The following is an 18,434-nucleotide window of genomic DNA, read 5'->3' as shown; positions in this document are numbered from 1 at the left end:
CATGCTACGAACCCAAATGAAAAAAGAAAGGAGTTGTCTATAATGCGACTTTTTGGAGATTCCGGTGACGGAATCCGGCCGAAGAAATTGAGGTTAAATCTTGATTTGTTGCAGTTAAAATGGTTTTTTAACTGTATATTTGGATTCAGCACCCTCGAAAACCCCTGGGACGCTTTCATTGTGTAGAAACTAGCTATCAAACTTGCGATTCCAATAAATTCCTGCCAGATTTCGACCGGAAAAACCTGCCGGAAAGGCTTTCAAAAAGTCGCGTTATAGACAACTGCAAAAAGAAATGCCACATTAATCGTACGCCATGATTACAGACCAACCCTACGAGAATGGCTATAGTACGATTCGTGGAATAGCCATGAAAGTTAGTTTTCTTTTCTTTTAGATATTTTTTTTAATGAGGTTGCTTTTCAAAATAATTATATTACTGAGATTTGATGTAAGGACTAATTAATATGATTTATTTTTGAGTAAATTTCAATAATATGATCTTATTATCATTATAGATCATAAATGTAACATTTTCCTTACTAAAAAACAAAAACAAACTCTCAATACATAGTTTTGTCTGAAATGGACCCCTAGACACAAATAAATATGGGTAATAAATACAGCACGAATACAGCTATTTGTGGGGGTCTACATTGATTTTAAGTAATTGTCCGTACCTGTATCCTGGCGAAATCCGCTGGGAAGTGGAGGTTGTACCAACGAGAAGTAGCGAAAATCCGCCACTTCCGCATCCGAAAAACTGCAAACCAATGAGACTGCCTTAGAAAATGAAGATTCATAAACTGCAAACTAACCAAATAGACTGCCTTATAAATGAACTCTACCTGCCGAAAACGCGACGTAATGGAATGTATTCAGCGGCGGCTCTTCTTGGAAGCTAATCCAATCAGATCTCATTTGAACTTTAAAATATAACAAGTCAAAACCTAGATAAGCGAGTAACCCATCAAATGAATTTAAGGCGTCGGTGAGTTTACCTCGAATAATTTTCCTCTTTAAATTATTATCATTATTATTTAAATTCTACAAATTCAGAATTACGTTATAATTATTATTTAAATTTTTAAAATTCAGAATTACTTTATAACTTTTATTTAAATCTACACATTGGTACAATAAAATGATACATTGAACTATTAAATAAAATTAAATAAAAATATCTATATGTAAATAAAAAATATATAATTAAATATTTTTAAATTACAATCGAAATTTTAATTAGTTTTTTATCCTTAATATCATTTTAGTATGTTAATAAAATTAACTTACTTAAAACTAAACGTTAAATATAACTAAATATTTTTAAATTACACTCAAAATTTTATTTAATTTTTTTATTAATATCATTTAATAATTAATAATTAATAATTTTTACTTTTATAGGGTAATATATACTCTCGTTGATTTCCTAATTAAAATATTATATATGCAGCGTCGACAAATGCATTAGAATGTGATTTACTCCAAAAAAAACTTCTTAAAAAATCTGATATGGATCATATAAGCTTAAATTCAACAATATATATTCTCTTTGACCTAATTAAAATATTATCCAATATTTTAATATAATAATATTTAAATATAATTGTTGGATATTATTCATTTTTTAATAACAACTATACTAAACTTATTTTAATTATATATTTACAAATACTCAATTCTTATTATATTATTATTAAATTAATCTAACTAATTTGAATTCAATATATTTTAATTTAAAACATTAATAAACTAAAATAAAACATAACAAAATAATAATAAATTTATTCAACTAATTTGTAACGGCTAATTCATAACAGCTTTTTCCTAACAGAACCAGATACATCTTCGTTATTTAAACTTTTTGACTGACTTATTTTTTCACCTTTGTCCTGATGATGAACCACATTAGATACTGAAAACTCATGATGTAATTAATCTGATTTTTTTTTTAATCAAAATCATTTACAATGTTAAAAAATTAACCTACTCAAAACCACCACCCGTTATAAGAATAGAATATTAATTTTAATTTTTAAAAAATATCTAGATTTAATTTAATTAATAAAACTTTTGAAAAATGAAAAGAAAAGCAATACAAATGCTTAAAAAGCTAAAGCTATAATACATGTAATACAAAAGCAAATGAAAAAACAAATGTCACATTAATATTTGTGGAAATAGCTGCTAAAACAAATACAATGAAAAAACAATTGTCACATTAATATTTGTGAAATAGCTACTAAAACAAATGCTTATTATTACCTGCGGCAGCAAGGTAATAACGTATTAAAAAAAAAATTGGTGTTGACATTAAATTTAAGTTGTCCAAAAATTTATGAAATTTTTCCAAAGTTTAACATTATAAATTAATTTTTTTTTTTTTAAACCACATTTAAATTCATTTCTTTCACCTCTTATTATGTAATGATGGCAGATGTACTTCACTATTAATTAATATTGTACAATTTAATGTACAACTTCCACTATAAAATGAGAGATGTACTCCATACTAAATATAAAATAAGATGTTAATTCATTCAAATATACACATAATGAATTAATTTAGTAAAGTCATTATCCCTATTGGATTACGCATTAAGTACAACACTACATACCAACTTTTCAGGTCCCGTCTTTCACAATCGTTAGGCTTGATGTGTATGTGCTTCATTCTCAGCCACATAAATATCTAAAAACTATATATTAACTAATTGACCTAGAACAATCACCATGATTATTGTGGGCCCCATGAAGGGCTTGATGTTGTAGGGAAGGCGACACTGCTGGCTGATGCAGTGCAATACTAAAATATAGACAAATTTTCTCTCCTTCATGACATAAAAATTGTTATTAATTTACTTTAAATGATGCCTTTGTAGATATTCCAGAAAATACTAAAAAAATTCGCTGGATAGTAGAAAATTCTGAAAATATTTTTGGAGCTTCTATTTAAATGTTCAGCCAAAACGTATCCGTTCAATCTTGTGAATTCAACTCCAATTAGGAATTTATGTTTCATGATATTATGTGTACTGTTAGGCTCATTTAAACACTCTGATTTTTTATATTTGGACTGATTAAATCATTTTTTAGATGAGCATTGTAGTTGATATTGGTACATACATAATGTACAGGAATTTGGAGCAAGTGTTTCATGAACAAAATCTCAAGAAAATATCTTTTATTTCTATATTGCAAATATATATGTTAACATCAAATAGTTCACAAATTATTTGTATTGCAAAACCTTTTTCCTCTATATGTCGATATGCATATGGCAGTAATGAGTTTATAGTATAAGCCTGTGAATCATTGATACATTGCTCTTGTTCAATGTTTCTAGTATCCAGGTGTTGTTTTAAGAAATTGGTAGCAATATTCTTACTGCAAATGAAACAATTATAAAAAACTTGTGCAACTATTTTTTTCATATTAGACATATCGAAACATAGTGCAGGTGTGCAAATAGACTCAAACAAACAGTCATCACAATCATTGATATTTTGTCCATAGATCTACAAACCTTGTTCAAGTAAGATTTGCTCAATTGACAATATGTCAAAGTGTACAAGTGAGAACTTGTATGCATATTTGCATGGGACAGTTGCTTTAGTTATTGAAGCTAGGATATCTATTGTGCTATGTAACAAAAGTGGCACAAATTTTCCACATACAAAATTTTGATTATCTTGCAAAATATTATATTCATGGTCATCAATGGTTGGATTGAACTGTAGATCTTAGTTTAATTTTAGTTTTAGATAAACAACATGACTTTTTTACAACTGTTATTTGCAATCATACGAAATGAAAATAAATAAATAAATAAATAATTGGAACTTTGATCGAGCACATACTAACTTTTTCCAAGAGGATTTTTGCCACCTGTGAACAATTGCTTTTATATAAAAAAAATTAACTGACAAGCGTAGGAGTTATGTATTAATCTACGCCCATATGTAGCCAAAACTTGAGAGATTTACAAAAATAGTTCAGAGTCACCTATGGGAATCATAATTTGCATTTTGTTCTACCAAGCCTAGATTTTTCTTCCCCAAAATTATAAAATTCTCCCTAACTACTAGACTATTTCTATAAATCCTATAGAATTGGTTCAACAAATATTTACATTTATAATTTGACATTAGAAAACAGGGAAAAAAATCACATGGTATCGTCTACTCCTCCATCGGTGTCGGGTTGTGAAGATTGATTCTAGTGTTTTCTTCATTCGACCTCGGTATTTTCTCTACCATCATGAGATGAAGGTGCTCAATTTGTAGACACGAAGCGTCAAATTCGTCTTCCAGTTGACGAATTCTCTCATTTTTTTCCAATTGTTGCTCCTGCATCTCGAGAGTCTCCTTCTGTTGTTGATGAATGCACCTTTGAATTATCACCATCCCTTCTTTTATTTCCACATGCTCCTTATCACAGAGACCACATGCATGGTGAAACCTTCCTCGATCATTCACAATGCGCCCAGACGTTCTGCCCGAATGAGGTCGGTGATGACCCCATGAACCAGATACCGAACTATCCTCCTCTGCTATACTCAAAGCTTCCATATTGAACGTAGGGCAGGGGGGTTGACTAGAACTACGAGACACAAAGAGAAAAAGGACAACCAAACCAAGATAGGAGTTATTGTGCTTATGTAAGACTGCACAGGACTGACAAAAGTAACCGACTTCCAATAGCAACCATTTAGCATTCACAAACTCTGTTACACCACCATCCGTGGCAACCAATTCAAAAAAATCCTTCTTGCCTAAATCTCCAATTATGCCACCCTCAACGGTGGCCAATTCATTCCCGTGATGACCCTCTAAAACCACCACCGTGTAGATTACACATACTTTGCCATTACCCAGACTACCCAGATTTCCTTGACCCGTTCATTGGGTCCTTAAGATGGAAACCCTGAGGACAGTAGAAAACCAATTCTTGTGACAAAATATCTTACCATTACTACTTCTTATATAGAGAATTATGGTTTGGTTCCTGATACAAAGCATATGAGTAATACTCATTCCTCTTAAATCTCAATGTTCTTCCATAATTCCTTTGATTATGGAAATGACTGCCAACTTGTCCAACGCCAACTTACCTCACACAAACTAACCACCCTAGACCAGATGGATTAATTTCTCCTTGCACTCACCATAATTTCGCATGGTTTCATCTCGATTTTCCTGGCTTCTACAAATGATACGAGGAGCACTTACTAGGGCTCCCACGCCTAAACTTCACCATATTTCAAGTGGAGTACCAACCCAAGGATAATAATCATGCTGCGTCATAAGCCAAACATTAGGGGCACCACGAGGAAGGAAGAGGGGCCAGGGGATATGAATGTCGATAGGGTAGTGGCAAGGAGAGAAGGGAAGAGAGGGACAATGAAATGGCTACCAAAGTGGTCGATGTTGAAGGTGAAGGGAGAAGAGGGGGATGAGGTGGAAGGGAGTGAGGTGGAGGAGGTAAGGAAGGTAGGAGAGGTAGAAGGGAAGAAAGGGGTGTAAGGTAGGAGAGGTAGAAGGGAAGAAAGGGGTGTAGGTTTTAACCCTGTATAGAAATTACCTACATATGAATTCTAAGAATAGAAAATAAACAATGTGAGAGCATAACACATAAAACACATATACACAGAGATTTTCCCCTGTATCCCAAAACCGGGACTACTCGCTTGATTTTTCATTATGTTCCTTTCAATGTTACAATACATATATGTACATGCTGAAGCATCTAATACCATGGATTGAAAAATCATCACATCCAAAACCATGTGCGAAAACCATACACAAAACCATAGGTAGGTATGCCCAACCTAATATAGGGTCCAAAAAAAATTTCACTAGGGCACTGCCCCGCACCCCATAGAGAGGGGCTACTCGCCCCCCTCAAACCCTCTGGACAGGGGGGCCTGTGACCCCCCGCTGTCCAATCGGTGCAATGAAGGGGTGGCTTTGCCCCCCTTCTAATCCCCCGATTAACAAGGGTGGCTAGTCGTGGAAAGAATATAACACAACCCAATAAGGGGAAGAAAGGGGGGAAGGGAGTCAAGCTAGGGGATAAAGGGAAAATAAACTCCATGCTTTCACTCCTATTATAACTCTTTTTCCTACAAGAGTCGCACTTAACTATCAAAAGTTTGAGATTCATATCAACCATCAAGTGATGGTAACTGATCCCACAATTCCATTCACTTCATTTCTTTCTTCTTTCATCCTATAGGCCGAATTGGCTTGCATGTCAGCTTCCTTATTATTACCTCTTAGGATATGGAAAAGCTTCACTTTTTCAAAGAGAGGTATCATTCCCTGAGTTCTCCTGATCATCTGGTTCAAGTTAATGTTTTGAGTGGCTGAGTTGTAGTTCATATGCTTTATAATCAACATGGAATCCCCTAGGATATGCATATCCCTAATTCCCTTTTTTTGGGCCAGAGAGAGCCCGAGAAACAACCCATAAGCCTCAGCTTGATTATTTGTCTTCATTTCAAAACCCCAAGCAAATCTATCTTCTATGATTCCTTCGGGATTAATGAGAATCCCTCCCCCTCATGCCACCCCAAATTTATTTTATAAATTGAATGCAAGCATATTAATTATTCCAGTCTTAATTGTGTCTTGATCCTTTTTCACATTCAAAATTCATATAATATAGCAAACTCATATATTTCTTGTTAAAATGTTTATCACTATATATTGCACATTAAACTCACCATTCTTTTGAGCATTGTTATACATGTTTCCTCAACAAGATACATTCCACTAGTTCTCATTGCACTATTTTTTCTTGTTATGTATCTGTGTCAATATGTCCATGAAAACCGGTATGCCTATAATATGAAGCACAACATGACAATGAATTCCATGTTGAACTTCGGTTGCACACTGAGTATGCCCAGAGTCATAGCAAAAGAGTTATTATACACAAAACTAGCACAAGGAATTGAGCAAATACTTGCACATTGTGTCAAAAAATTCTATGTTAATTACTATGTTCTTGTATTCATTTGTGTCAAGTATTTAACTCTAAATACAACTACAACTATAGAATCCAGAGTTATCAGATTGTTTTTCTAAAAAAGTAGGTCTTTCAAAACATATGTTATTTTTTCAGATCGATCAATGTTCATGAAAATTGTTCTTCTAGCAGTTGAAGACAAAGACAAACACAAAACAATGTGCATTGTTTGTCCACTTGACATTTGTTGTATATTTAGCAATTTGTTTCCAAGTTTTTGAATAGCTTCAACATTATTGTCTTGACAAGACATACGATTTCTTGTTGAATTTGTTTAAATGCAATTGTAATGGAGCATTCCATTTTTTTCATATAAGACCTTGAATATGTTAATGCACGATAGAGGTCTAAAATAAATTGAGCATATATGTGTCATTGCTACACTATGTCCTTATATTCAATTGTCTAAGGTGTTTTTCTATGAATACAATTGTAACTAGATATAAATTTATGACTAGATATAACTATAAACACAAATAGATAGGGAATATAGGCTTTGAGAACTAGCTACTAAAATTCTAAGAAGAATTTATAGTGTCATATACCATATAGACTTATGATATTAATAATTGAGCTGAGAGTCAAGAAAATAGTTGCCAGTGTGCACACAGTAAACTCTTTTCACACTGTGTTGGAGAGAGGAATATCCAATTTTCTATATTTCTTTGTTCTGTAATTATTTGGTATGAAAATTATAATTTAAATATTCACCAATTAATTTGCATTCTTGTTGTCATGTTTACAACAAGCTTTTTTCCCTTGGTGTGTCACAAAATCAATAAAAACAAAAGCCTTAAATAATTTTTTTTTGAAAACTTAAGTCGCAATTCGCAGTCAAGAAAATTTTGTAGAAACAATACAAGCTCCTGAGTACCCGACCTTCTGACTACATGATCAGGAATTCAAGCTAACCATAATTTTTTTTATAAATAGTCAGGCATTACCAGACTTCTAGCAGACATACTGACCTCTACATTGTCGTACTGTGAAACTATCAAACCTAATGAGTTCACCCGACTATGGTCTACTCTAGGTCAAGATAGAATAAACAAATCACAAAACAAAAAAAATGCTCAACTATATGTTCGACTCAGGAAAAAATAATGTGACAATCGTAATAGTGATCTTGTACTTTTCGTTTTTTTAGAGTCAGTTACTGAAACTCTAGTCTCCTTTATTTGTTTGTTTTGGAATTTTTTCTTTTGTTTATCAAAAAATGCATAAAAAACAAGAGCCTTATACAATTTTTGTTTTTTGAAATTTAAGTCGTAAGTAAGATCCAGAAACATTTTGTAAAAAGGAAATATGACCTTCTGACTACTCAATTACCAACATAGAGCAGCTATGAATCTTTTTTATAAATAATCGACCTGATCTCCAACTTCAACATTATCGACTGTCAAACTACCGACCTCCCCACTTCAACAATGTTCAACCATGAAACTACTAAAAAACCACCCGACTATCAAATGACCTGACCTTTTGTCCAACCGACTTAGAACACTGGGTGACTATGATTTTTATAAATAATATAAATGAACTCCCTACCTAAGTATTGTCCAAATTTGAAACTACCCAACCTCCAGACCTTAGTATTCCCAAATATAAAACTACCGTACTTTCTGACCTTAACATTTTCTGACCTAATGAAACTACCTGACTATGGTATAGTCGAATGACGATAGAATAATTGCAATGAAACAAAAAACCCCCGACTGTCCGACCTCCCGACACTATAATCGGTCCAATATTAAGTCAAACATCAAATCCAGAAAATTTTTGACAAAAAAATGTAGCCTCCCGACTACCCGACCTCCCAACCATGCAACTACCAACTCGAAGTGACTACAAATGAATACGGATCGACCTCCCAAGCTTGAAGTAAATGGCTTTTGGCACTACTTTTCTTATGCTATTATGCAACTATTACTCTGTCTTGCCAACTCTCCGTTACCCACCACGTCGCTTGAACCTTGCAGATAATCCATGTACGATGTCCAATCGTACAATAGTAGAATCATGTTGTCCCAATCAGAAGTTTTCTCGCCCATGGTCCTAACTGCAATAGGATAAGCCTATCCAATTCTCTCTATAAATTTAACACTTTTCCTCTTTGCTCGACATTGAACATCCTTTCTAATTTTTCAAGAATGGTTGTGCCATGGCCCTTTGGCTCTACAGCACGCATGCTCTTTAGTCGACATTTATGTACTGACCTTAGAGACCAAGTGTACTGCTGCATCAACTACCTCTAGCTAATCCTCTCGATTGTGAGTTGTACTCTAGAATTCGTTTCGCCTGTAGATCTAAATGAGCACCTCGCCACTTTGTCGAAGTCATACTAAGGCGTTCCACGACGTTACCCCTTCTGAGCTTGGGTGATAGTTACATTAAGGAATTGTTATCCTGTGGCATTTATTTGCCTTCGAGTAGAGAATTCCTCGCATGGTGGCACAGGTGCTCCTGCAATTCTTATCTAACAGAAGCTTGGAGCCACCTTACATCGGGCTTCCACCTCACCTACCACATACCAACTATTCTAGAATGCTCAAGAACTCTCTCAGCAGCTCCTTGACACTGCTCCCTGTGGCGGGAATGGAAGCTCATGCACAATAAAGGCTAAAGCTTGTAAAAGCACTACAACAAGACATAATCGACTTAAGTACATTTTTTTGATGTTTCACATACTATTTGCCTGTCAGAACAATATTTTGCAAACAAATATCTTAATGTACACATTGACCGTCTATGTCAAACAAAGCATCTCTGGTATATATTTGTACATTAATACAACTACTCTTAGAACCCAATTGTTATAATTGATCTTGTTTTTCAATTTGAATAAATCGTTGAGATCCTTAACTTCATTTATTGAATTTTTTATGATATCACTAAGCATTTAGGGAAAACTGTTATGGGACTCTTCTTCAGTCTAAACTTTAGACACTTTGTAATTACTATTATTTACTATATTTACTTATTTACCTTTTTTATGGAACCATAGGGCACATGTGCCCATGCATAATCATAACCATAATCAACATAAAAATTAGGAAAATATTGGTTCACAGTTGCATAACAAAGATATTCAAAACAACACATATCCCCCTTGCTATTTATCCATATCTATTACAATGACAATGCAGCATAACCCATTAATTGGAAATTGTAATCATACAACATTTATCTTTTTTGTCTGCAGTAAAACTGAAACTATCGCTCTATCCACATAATCTCTTCCAAGTGCCTCTTTCTCTCTTGGGACAAGTTTTTAATCCCTCCCTTATTACTGCATCCTTGTTCCTTGCAATCAGTCCAATTTTGTTCCCTTTTGCTCCTTGTATTATTTCAAAAAAGCATGGACCTGAATATTTTCCTAATGCCATTTAATTTCATGAACCATCCCCTTTACTTCATGCAACACTAAGCATTTAATTCTTATCGTCAAGTTCAGGTTTCTTCTTTGCCCAATAAACAGTATCATCCTTAACACGGATTCTCTATTCCTAGCTCTACAACCCATGTCCTCAGACTAAGTCACCTCTTTGTTTTGTTATTCCAAACATTACAACATATGTACATTCTTTTTACAATGCAACACATGAACCTTTGGTAAGACTATGACATAGACAATAAAACTTCTAAAAACTAATAACCAACAAATACCCTTTTGTACTCTTTAGTCTTGTTTGCTGATTTCATGCAAAGTGAAGCAAATGTCAAATTGCTCTAGTTGTTTACTTTTTTGTTTTATTGCATGGGTTATCTATCAAACTAATAACTGTAAATATCAGTACACAATTAGACCAAAAAACCAACAACACAAATGTCATTTTGCAAAAAACATAGCTAAAAGTAATTCTTGCAAAAAAAACTTATTTTCCCATTCCATGTAAATAAATACCACTAAAAAATAGAATCAGCTCACAAAAAAAATAATATTATCAAAACTCCATTTTTTTTCTTCAATTCAGAACAATTTATAAAATTACACTTGAAAATTTAGATTCAAAACTTTGAAATTAGAAATTAAAATAGAATAATTTGATATTAATTTCAAAATATTTGACTTTTTTTTTAAATCAATTAATTAAATTATAAGTTCATTCTCTTCTTCACACATAACATCCTAACTAATTGAACTAAAAACTACATGCATATAAATCCTATATATAAATAAATCATATATATAAATAAGGCCGGGCATTCGACATTACTCTTGTTTTTTCACATTTTCTTGGTTTTAAATGGAAAATAATTTATTTCGTGATAGCATTTCATGGTTGTTTTTCACTGAGTTTGAAATTTTAATTATGACATGTTTTCCTTAGTCAAATCGAAAAACATGTCATTCGCTGAGGAAAAACATGTCATAACTAAAATTTCAAACTAACAGTAAAGAACAATCTTCAATGTTGTGTTATAAAAGTTTATTTTTATGTTCATGATATTTAATTTAAATAATAGCGTCATAATTTAATAATGACATATTTTTTTCAATATATTAGGAAATTTATTTTTTATCTTTAATTAATATATATTTTATATATTATAATATTTAATTTAAATAATATATATTTTATATATTATAATATTTAATTTAAAATAATAAAAAATGGTAATTATTAGGTGTATACATGTGCTTATTTTAGAATAAGACTATTAGATTTTTAATTCATATAAATTAAATAACTGTTGACAACAAAATATTTTTCTCATGAGACTTTTTCACTACATTAAGAAATTGAATTGTCTTTTTTATAATTATAATAGTGAATTTAAATAATAATTAATCAAAAAATAAAAAATTGCAATTACTGGGTGGATAGGTGTGTTTATTTTGCAATAGAATTTTTAGAAATTTAATTAGGACATCAATTCATGATAAGTTTCAAAAAAAAAATCTTATTCTACTTTTTCAGTATATTAAGAAATTCTTTTCTTATTTTACTTAATAATTGTTTTTAAAATTTATAATACTCAATTTAAATAATGATTAATTTAAAATAAAAAATTACAATTATTACTTGTGGATAGATGTGTTAATTTTGGAATAAGACTTTTAGAAATTTAATCCATCTAAATTAAATGGTTGGTAAAAGCGGACATCAATTCATGATAAGCATCAAAACATTTATTTTATGAGAAGTTTCACATTATCCTAAAAATTCACAAAAATTAACTAAATTACAACTTCATTTTAAATTTTTATTGTTGTAGTCCATAGGCTCTTGGATAAATGGTGGTTGGGTGAGTTGTTAAGGCACTCCAAGCTGTTAAGTCACTAGTTCAATTCCCTTCTTATTCAGGTGTCATTCTTGGACACAACCATGTTGTAGCCTCATCCTTTCCAAACTTACAAGAATTAATGAAAGAGTTAAACATATAACAATATTTTTAACTTCTTGTAGATAGTTTTTGTTTACAATACCGTGGGCCAATACCACAGTTTATCAATATCAATATGACACTTTCTCATATGAAAATTTCATTAATTAATTAATTTCAGATAAATTAATTAAAAGAGCATAACTAACTTGGAAATAAATCCTTCCCCGATGGAGGTGATCAAGTGGTGACATGCGTGGCCATGGGGCCGCCACATTCCCACACATGACAACCATGCTCAAATAGTTAGTTGATCTCCACTGGCCCGCCACATTCCCACACATGACAACCATGCTCAAATAGTTAGTTGATCTCCACTGGCCGGACGATCGAACATCGAAGAGTCTGGAGACCATTGGAATATTTATTATCCAAGCTATGCTAGGAGAAGGTGGATTAGTTAGCCGAGAAATGAACAGAGGAATTTTGGGGGATAGTTCCTGCTCAGTATGCCAAAAAGGCTCCATCAGCGAGTCGAACGGGTACTTTGCAACAACAACAAGCAAGTGTATATGAGCAACTAGACCGAGGAGAACTCAAGTCTTCATTTCGGATCTTGGAGCGGCAAAATACCAACTCCAAAAGTCCCGGAAAAGTCAAGAAATGGAAAATGCTACTGCCAACCTTTGCATTTACTACTAGTCTCTGGCTTTGTATGAATTAGCTGATACTAAGGTACATTTATTCTCTAGGCTCTATGCTATTGCTAGGGTCTCTGTTTTTTTGGTAAAGTGGTGGTAGAACACCAACTTGGTGCTCTTGTATGTTGGATGTGTGTATAGTCTATTGGGTTCTAGGTTTTGTATGTTCGTTGCTGGCATGCTTCAATTTGGTACGAATTGGGTGTGTTTCTAGTATAAATGGTTTGTTTCTTCAAGAAGTGAAGGGGTTAGGCCGATGCAGAGCATCGCTGCATTTAAATAGTCTTTGTTAATACTGCAATTTGGTTTTTCTGTTGTGAGGTGGTGAGATACCTTTATTATTACTCCCTCAAGGTTTGATTGTGGCTATCAAAAGTCTAGTCTCGGGAGGCTCCTGAGTCTAACATTATTAACCTAGGGGAAAGGTCTTTTCTTCTTGGTGTGTTTGGTGGGTGTTTCTGATTTTGTTGGGAATTGGAGTCTCTTGGGGGCGTAGTAAGAGTCGTGGGTCCTCCTGCTCTGTAAGGACCTCAGGGATTGTTGTAGTTTGGGTAAGGCACCCACTATCCTACTAAGAATCCACCCCAGGTGTGTTTTTTGTTAACCTTATTGAGTTGCAGCTTTGATGGGCATATTGGTCTTCTCTACTCAAACCCTGACTGGCGCATTGTCTACAACCTTGGCTAATATGGGAGTGGGAGCAACAGAGACTCGTTGGGGGCGGTGGAAGTGTGTCAGTGCAGGTTCAGGGTGAATTTCACTTTGCAAGGATGCTTCGCCGGTGAGGAAGACCATGTAGAGGAGGTGGCCAACAGGGGCAACAAGGAGCTAGGATGGGTAGAGAGGAAGATTATAGTAATGAGGGCTCGAGGAGTATGGAGAGGGAGGGCGAAATTTCCTAAGACGAACCCCGCTCTCCTAGCCATGTGGTTCAATCTCCCTCTTTGGACACGATTGTTGAACAACCAAGAGGAATCCAGACCAACCTAGATATCCTTCGGGCACATAAATATGAGAACAAAAATGAGTTGGTGGCCTATATCAATGACATTCAATACAACCATAATGAGATACTAGAGCAATTGACCAATGTGCGTTGAAGCCAACATCAGACCAATGATCATCTGAATGAGATTAAAGTGAGATTGGAGTACATTAATTTCCATGTCCATGCAGGACACGACCCAATGATTTCTCTGCCTATTTATCGTATCCAACCACCAATTTTATGATTTTAGCCAATTTCAATTAAATTTTAAAAAAACTTAATTTAAAATATGAAAAAAAAACTTAAAAATATAATAATAAAAAAATATGATAACTCACCAAAACATTATATTTATTTATTTATTTAAAAAATATATATAACACCACCAACTTTGTTTTTTAATTATTGACTTGATATATTAATACGTTAATTTTCCTACTGCCAATAAATAAATAAATAAATAAAATAAAAATAAAAAAACAACTTTATTTTTTAATTCGATTTTTATATTTCAAATATAACAATAAAAAGATAAATAAAATAAAAATAAAAATAAACAACTTTATTTTTAATTCGATTTTTATATTTCAAATATAACAATAAAAAGTTCATTGATAGCATAAGTTGGGAAGGAAAGTACTGGAAATTGACAAAAAAATTATACGAGAACCAAGCGGACATATTGATAAGTTTATAATATATTTTTATTTTTAATTAATAATTATTATATAATTTTCTCAAATTTTTAACTAAAATTGATATATTTTATAATTAAATATAGATTTATTCTATATACAATGTAAAGTTACTAAATTTAAATGGAGATCCTCGTTAAAAATTAAACATGGAATATATTAAAAATTAACAAAGATCTATAATGTTTTATTAAATTTTATGAATTTTCGCTGGAATGGTTGGGTACATTACCTTTCAGTAATGAACGTGGGACTCATAAATTTATCTCCTAATGTAAGAATTTTCTCATTTACATTAATTAAAACTCTGTACTGTGTAATGAGATGAGATTTTTCCTAAAACATTTTTGCAAAGACCAATTTTCAATCTAAGCTATATACATCTAATCTGGAAAACAGTCTAATTATTTTAGAGAATACAATGAGAAAAATGAGAAGGCTCGCCCACTAAGACTCTGCATACACAGGGCAACTTAGTAATCACTAAAATGAACTTACCGTCATTGAAAGCCTGCAAAATATTCATGGTCTTTTAATGTGGAGCACACATATTTCCAGAATAATTTATATGCGTCACTCAACTATGCATGAAATTAAAAAAATGGAGGCTATGGGAGCTCCTGTACGCAGATTATGCCGGGATGTAGCAGAGCACATATAGATTACATAAATAGCTTATATATCGCTATAAACTTTTTCTTTTTTAACAACATGGTGAATAGGTAATTGCAGGTTTAATTTAAGGGAGAGTTAGGATTAATTTTTCTGGTTGTCACTAGATCAATTTTTATAACTGCTACTATAACACCAACAGTACATCTAACAATTTGTAAGCCAAATATACTAAATTCTTATGATTTTGGTTAGAACGGAGACTCATTGATAAAGAAACTCACCAATAAAAAAAAATACTCTTTGAACCGCACATCACAACAAGATACTATACTCAATGAAATTTAAACAGTAACTTCCTAACAAACCCAACGCTCAAACCACACATCACTATATACATCCCTGCAAACTTTCCTGCACACTTTCACTAACTGGGAAAATTAATTTTTCAAGGGTCTTTCAATTTGTAAAAGGCTTTTTTGGAAGGCACTTTGGATTATAAAGTTGGTTATAGTGGAAAAGAAATGTTTTTTTTTTTTTTTAAACCCAAAAATATTCATAATCCAAATACATATACTATCAGAAAACACACCCACATTGACAATTTGATATGCATTTCTAACAACCCATTATATTGAATAACCAAGGTCAAATTCTCACCTGGATTTTCGTTGCTTCCCCTGTGTCTTTGAGGATGTCATTGCATTCATCCCAAAAGATTCTACAACTGATCCTATGGAGTGCGATCCTGATTCAATCATAATCTGTGAATGAAGATCCTGATCGGCTGGAACAAAATGGCCTGAGCCTGCCACAACGACATGGGTGAGATTCGAGTAGGAACGCTTGTACCCAGCCAGCTTGTTGGACACTTTCCAAACACTTCTTTTGGAAGCCAGAAAGTCGTCCAATCCCTCCCAATCCAGAATAGAAATCCACCCTTCGGTGGAGACAACGCCATCCTGGAGGTCGAATTGGCCCTGATACAACAGGACTGGCCTCCGCCGTACCAGGGCTTCCACCATCCACTTACTGCTCTTCATCACGTCATCGCCCAATCTCTCGCCCACCGCCTGACTGCAGTCCTCCCATTTGATATGCCCATCCACCTTCAGGGCTTCTTTGACAGCAGGCTGATTGAGGAACAGGGAGAGGTAATCAATTCCATTCTCGGAGGTGTGATAGGGAAGATTCCTCCTCATGTCTAACAGGGTAGCCAGGCCTGTAACGTTCTCCAGGCGACTGAGGACACGATTTCTGGCAATAAGGGCATCTGGCCATTTCTGCTGGCGGGTGAGGTTCGCTGCCTCCTGCTGCAGAGCTTCGAGGTGCAGCTTTTCTTGGGAATCGATGAGCCCCAAGGCGTATGCAACAGAGGCGTGAGACTGCACCTGCACGATGGGGTGGGTCAATCCATTGCCGATGGCCAGTCCATCCAGTCGCAATGGCAATACCCCATTATTGTCCAGCTGATTGAGCATGTACAAGCTCAGGGAAGGAACATACTTTCCCGCATAGCTCTCGCCCGTTACATAAAATGGGCGTTTGCGAAACAGGGGATTCAGGTCGAAAAAAGCCTGCAGGGCAGCATACAAGTCCTTGGCAACCTCATCCTGGTGGGTAGGAATGTGTTCCTCGGAGGGGGAAATGCTGAAGCCGCTTCCAATGGGATTGTCCAAGAACAGTAGGCCAAATACACGATTCCAAGGCGCGGGATTCTGATGCAAACGGAGATCTGGGCTGTCGCTGACTCTCCAGGGGCCTAATTCGTAGAAATTTCCAATCATGCCAGAGCAGCCGGGACCTCCTTGCAGCCACAGAAGAATCGGAGTGTCACACAGTTGTTTTTCAGGGGAGATGGCCTCGTAGTATGCATAGAACATACGAGCGCCGCTCTTTCCTTCTATATTCAGATATCCAGATTCCGTCGGTAGTGCCTCTTTGGGCAACGCTCCAGTTTCCATGCCCGCCACCGCCACCACATCCCAAAATAATATTGTTATGAATTGCACAGCCACCACAGCTGCTACTGCAACTGCAATGGAATTTCTACTGCGCAGCTTCATCGTCAAGCAGCACAAACTGTTTTCTATTAACTTTCAAACCCTGATTAAACCCTTGGCAATTTGACAGTCCGTGAGAGATGCATGAATCACAACAATCCTCAACAGAACCGTGGATATGAGCGATCCCCTCCAAGAAAGACAATACCAACAGGATTAATGGTGGGATTCAAGTGCTGGGCCTATGGTACTCCGTATATCACCACATAAAAAGTGTTCGAAAAAGATCGACAGTCTGGATGCCGAGGAAAAAATCAGTCATGGAGCCTCTGTGGGCAAACCTTAGATTATCTGGTGGCAACGGAACCCATGATGGTTGTTTCCTGTTTGACTGTTTGACTTTTTCTATAGGAAAAAATGAACAGAAAATTTTATTTGTGTTATTTAAATTGGTTTTTTGATTGTATATATGGATTTAGTGCTCCAAAAATTTTTAGAACACCTGAATGTGGCAAAAATTATCTATAAAAATTTGTGATTTCTCTAAATTCCTACCAAATTTTAGAGAAATTAAATTAAAAAAACTCATTAAAAAAACTTCTAAAAAAATCACACTAAAAAACAAATATAAAATAAAAACATAAATATTTTAGTGTTAAAAACTTATCATACCAAGGTTCATTGAATCTGCGTAGCGGTGCGGTTCATGCTGTGTGATTCAGTGATATTATATGTCAATCCATTTGCATCGACATGGTTGCATTTCAATTGATCAAACCCAATAAGCCAATCAAATGTTTTATGCATTGTCGTTGTCCGCTGTGGGGAATGTGTGAACTTGCCATTGTACTTCCCGCTGTCTGTATCTTAATAATAAAAGAATTGGAAGAGAAATCCATTTTGTTCTCCTCATAGGATGCCTAATGAGATGATAAAAAATTGGGAAGAGAAATCCATTTTGTTCTCCTCACAGGATGCCAAAATGGGAAGAGAAATCCATTTTGTTCTCCTCATAGGATGCCTAATGAGATGATATATCTGACAGGACTGCTTTTATTTTTATACTGGATTT

General features: G+C 34.2%; 1 protein-coding gene across 1 annotated transcript; it reads right to left on the bottom strand.

The window, feature by feature from the left end:
* Positions 1-245: 245 nt before the first annotated feature.
* LOC149151570 (serine carboxypeptidase-like 50) lies at positions 246-17,781 on the bottom strand. The gene is made up of 3 exons (XM_089440451.1): positions 16,020-17,781; positions 681-763; positions 246-283 (listed from the first exon to the last, which is right to left on the bottom strand). The coding sequence occupies exons 1-3, from the start codon at positions 17,423-17,425 to the stop codon at positions 261-263; spliced, it is 1,512 nt and encodes a 503-aa protein (XP_089296577.1). The 5' UTR covers positions 17,426-17,781; the 3' UTR covers positions 246-260.
* Between the last annotated feature and the right edge of the window lie 653 nt (positions 17,782-18,434).

This window comes from Pinus tabuliformis, chromosome 9 (genome assembly GCF_031772625.1).
Source record: "Pinus tabuliformis cultivar Carrire ecotype Pingquan chromosome 9, CPIR1, whole genome shotgun sequence".
In the NCBI taxonomy this organism is placed as follows: Eukaryota; Viridiplantae; Streptophyta; class Pinopsida; order Pinales; family Pinaceae; genus Pinus; species Pinus tabuliformis.
This window is presented reverse-complemented; position numbering and strand designations above follow the sequence as displayed.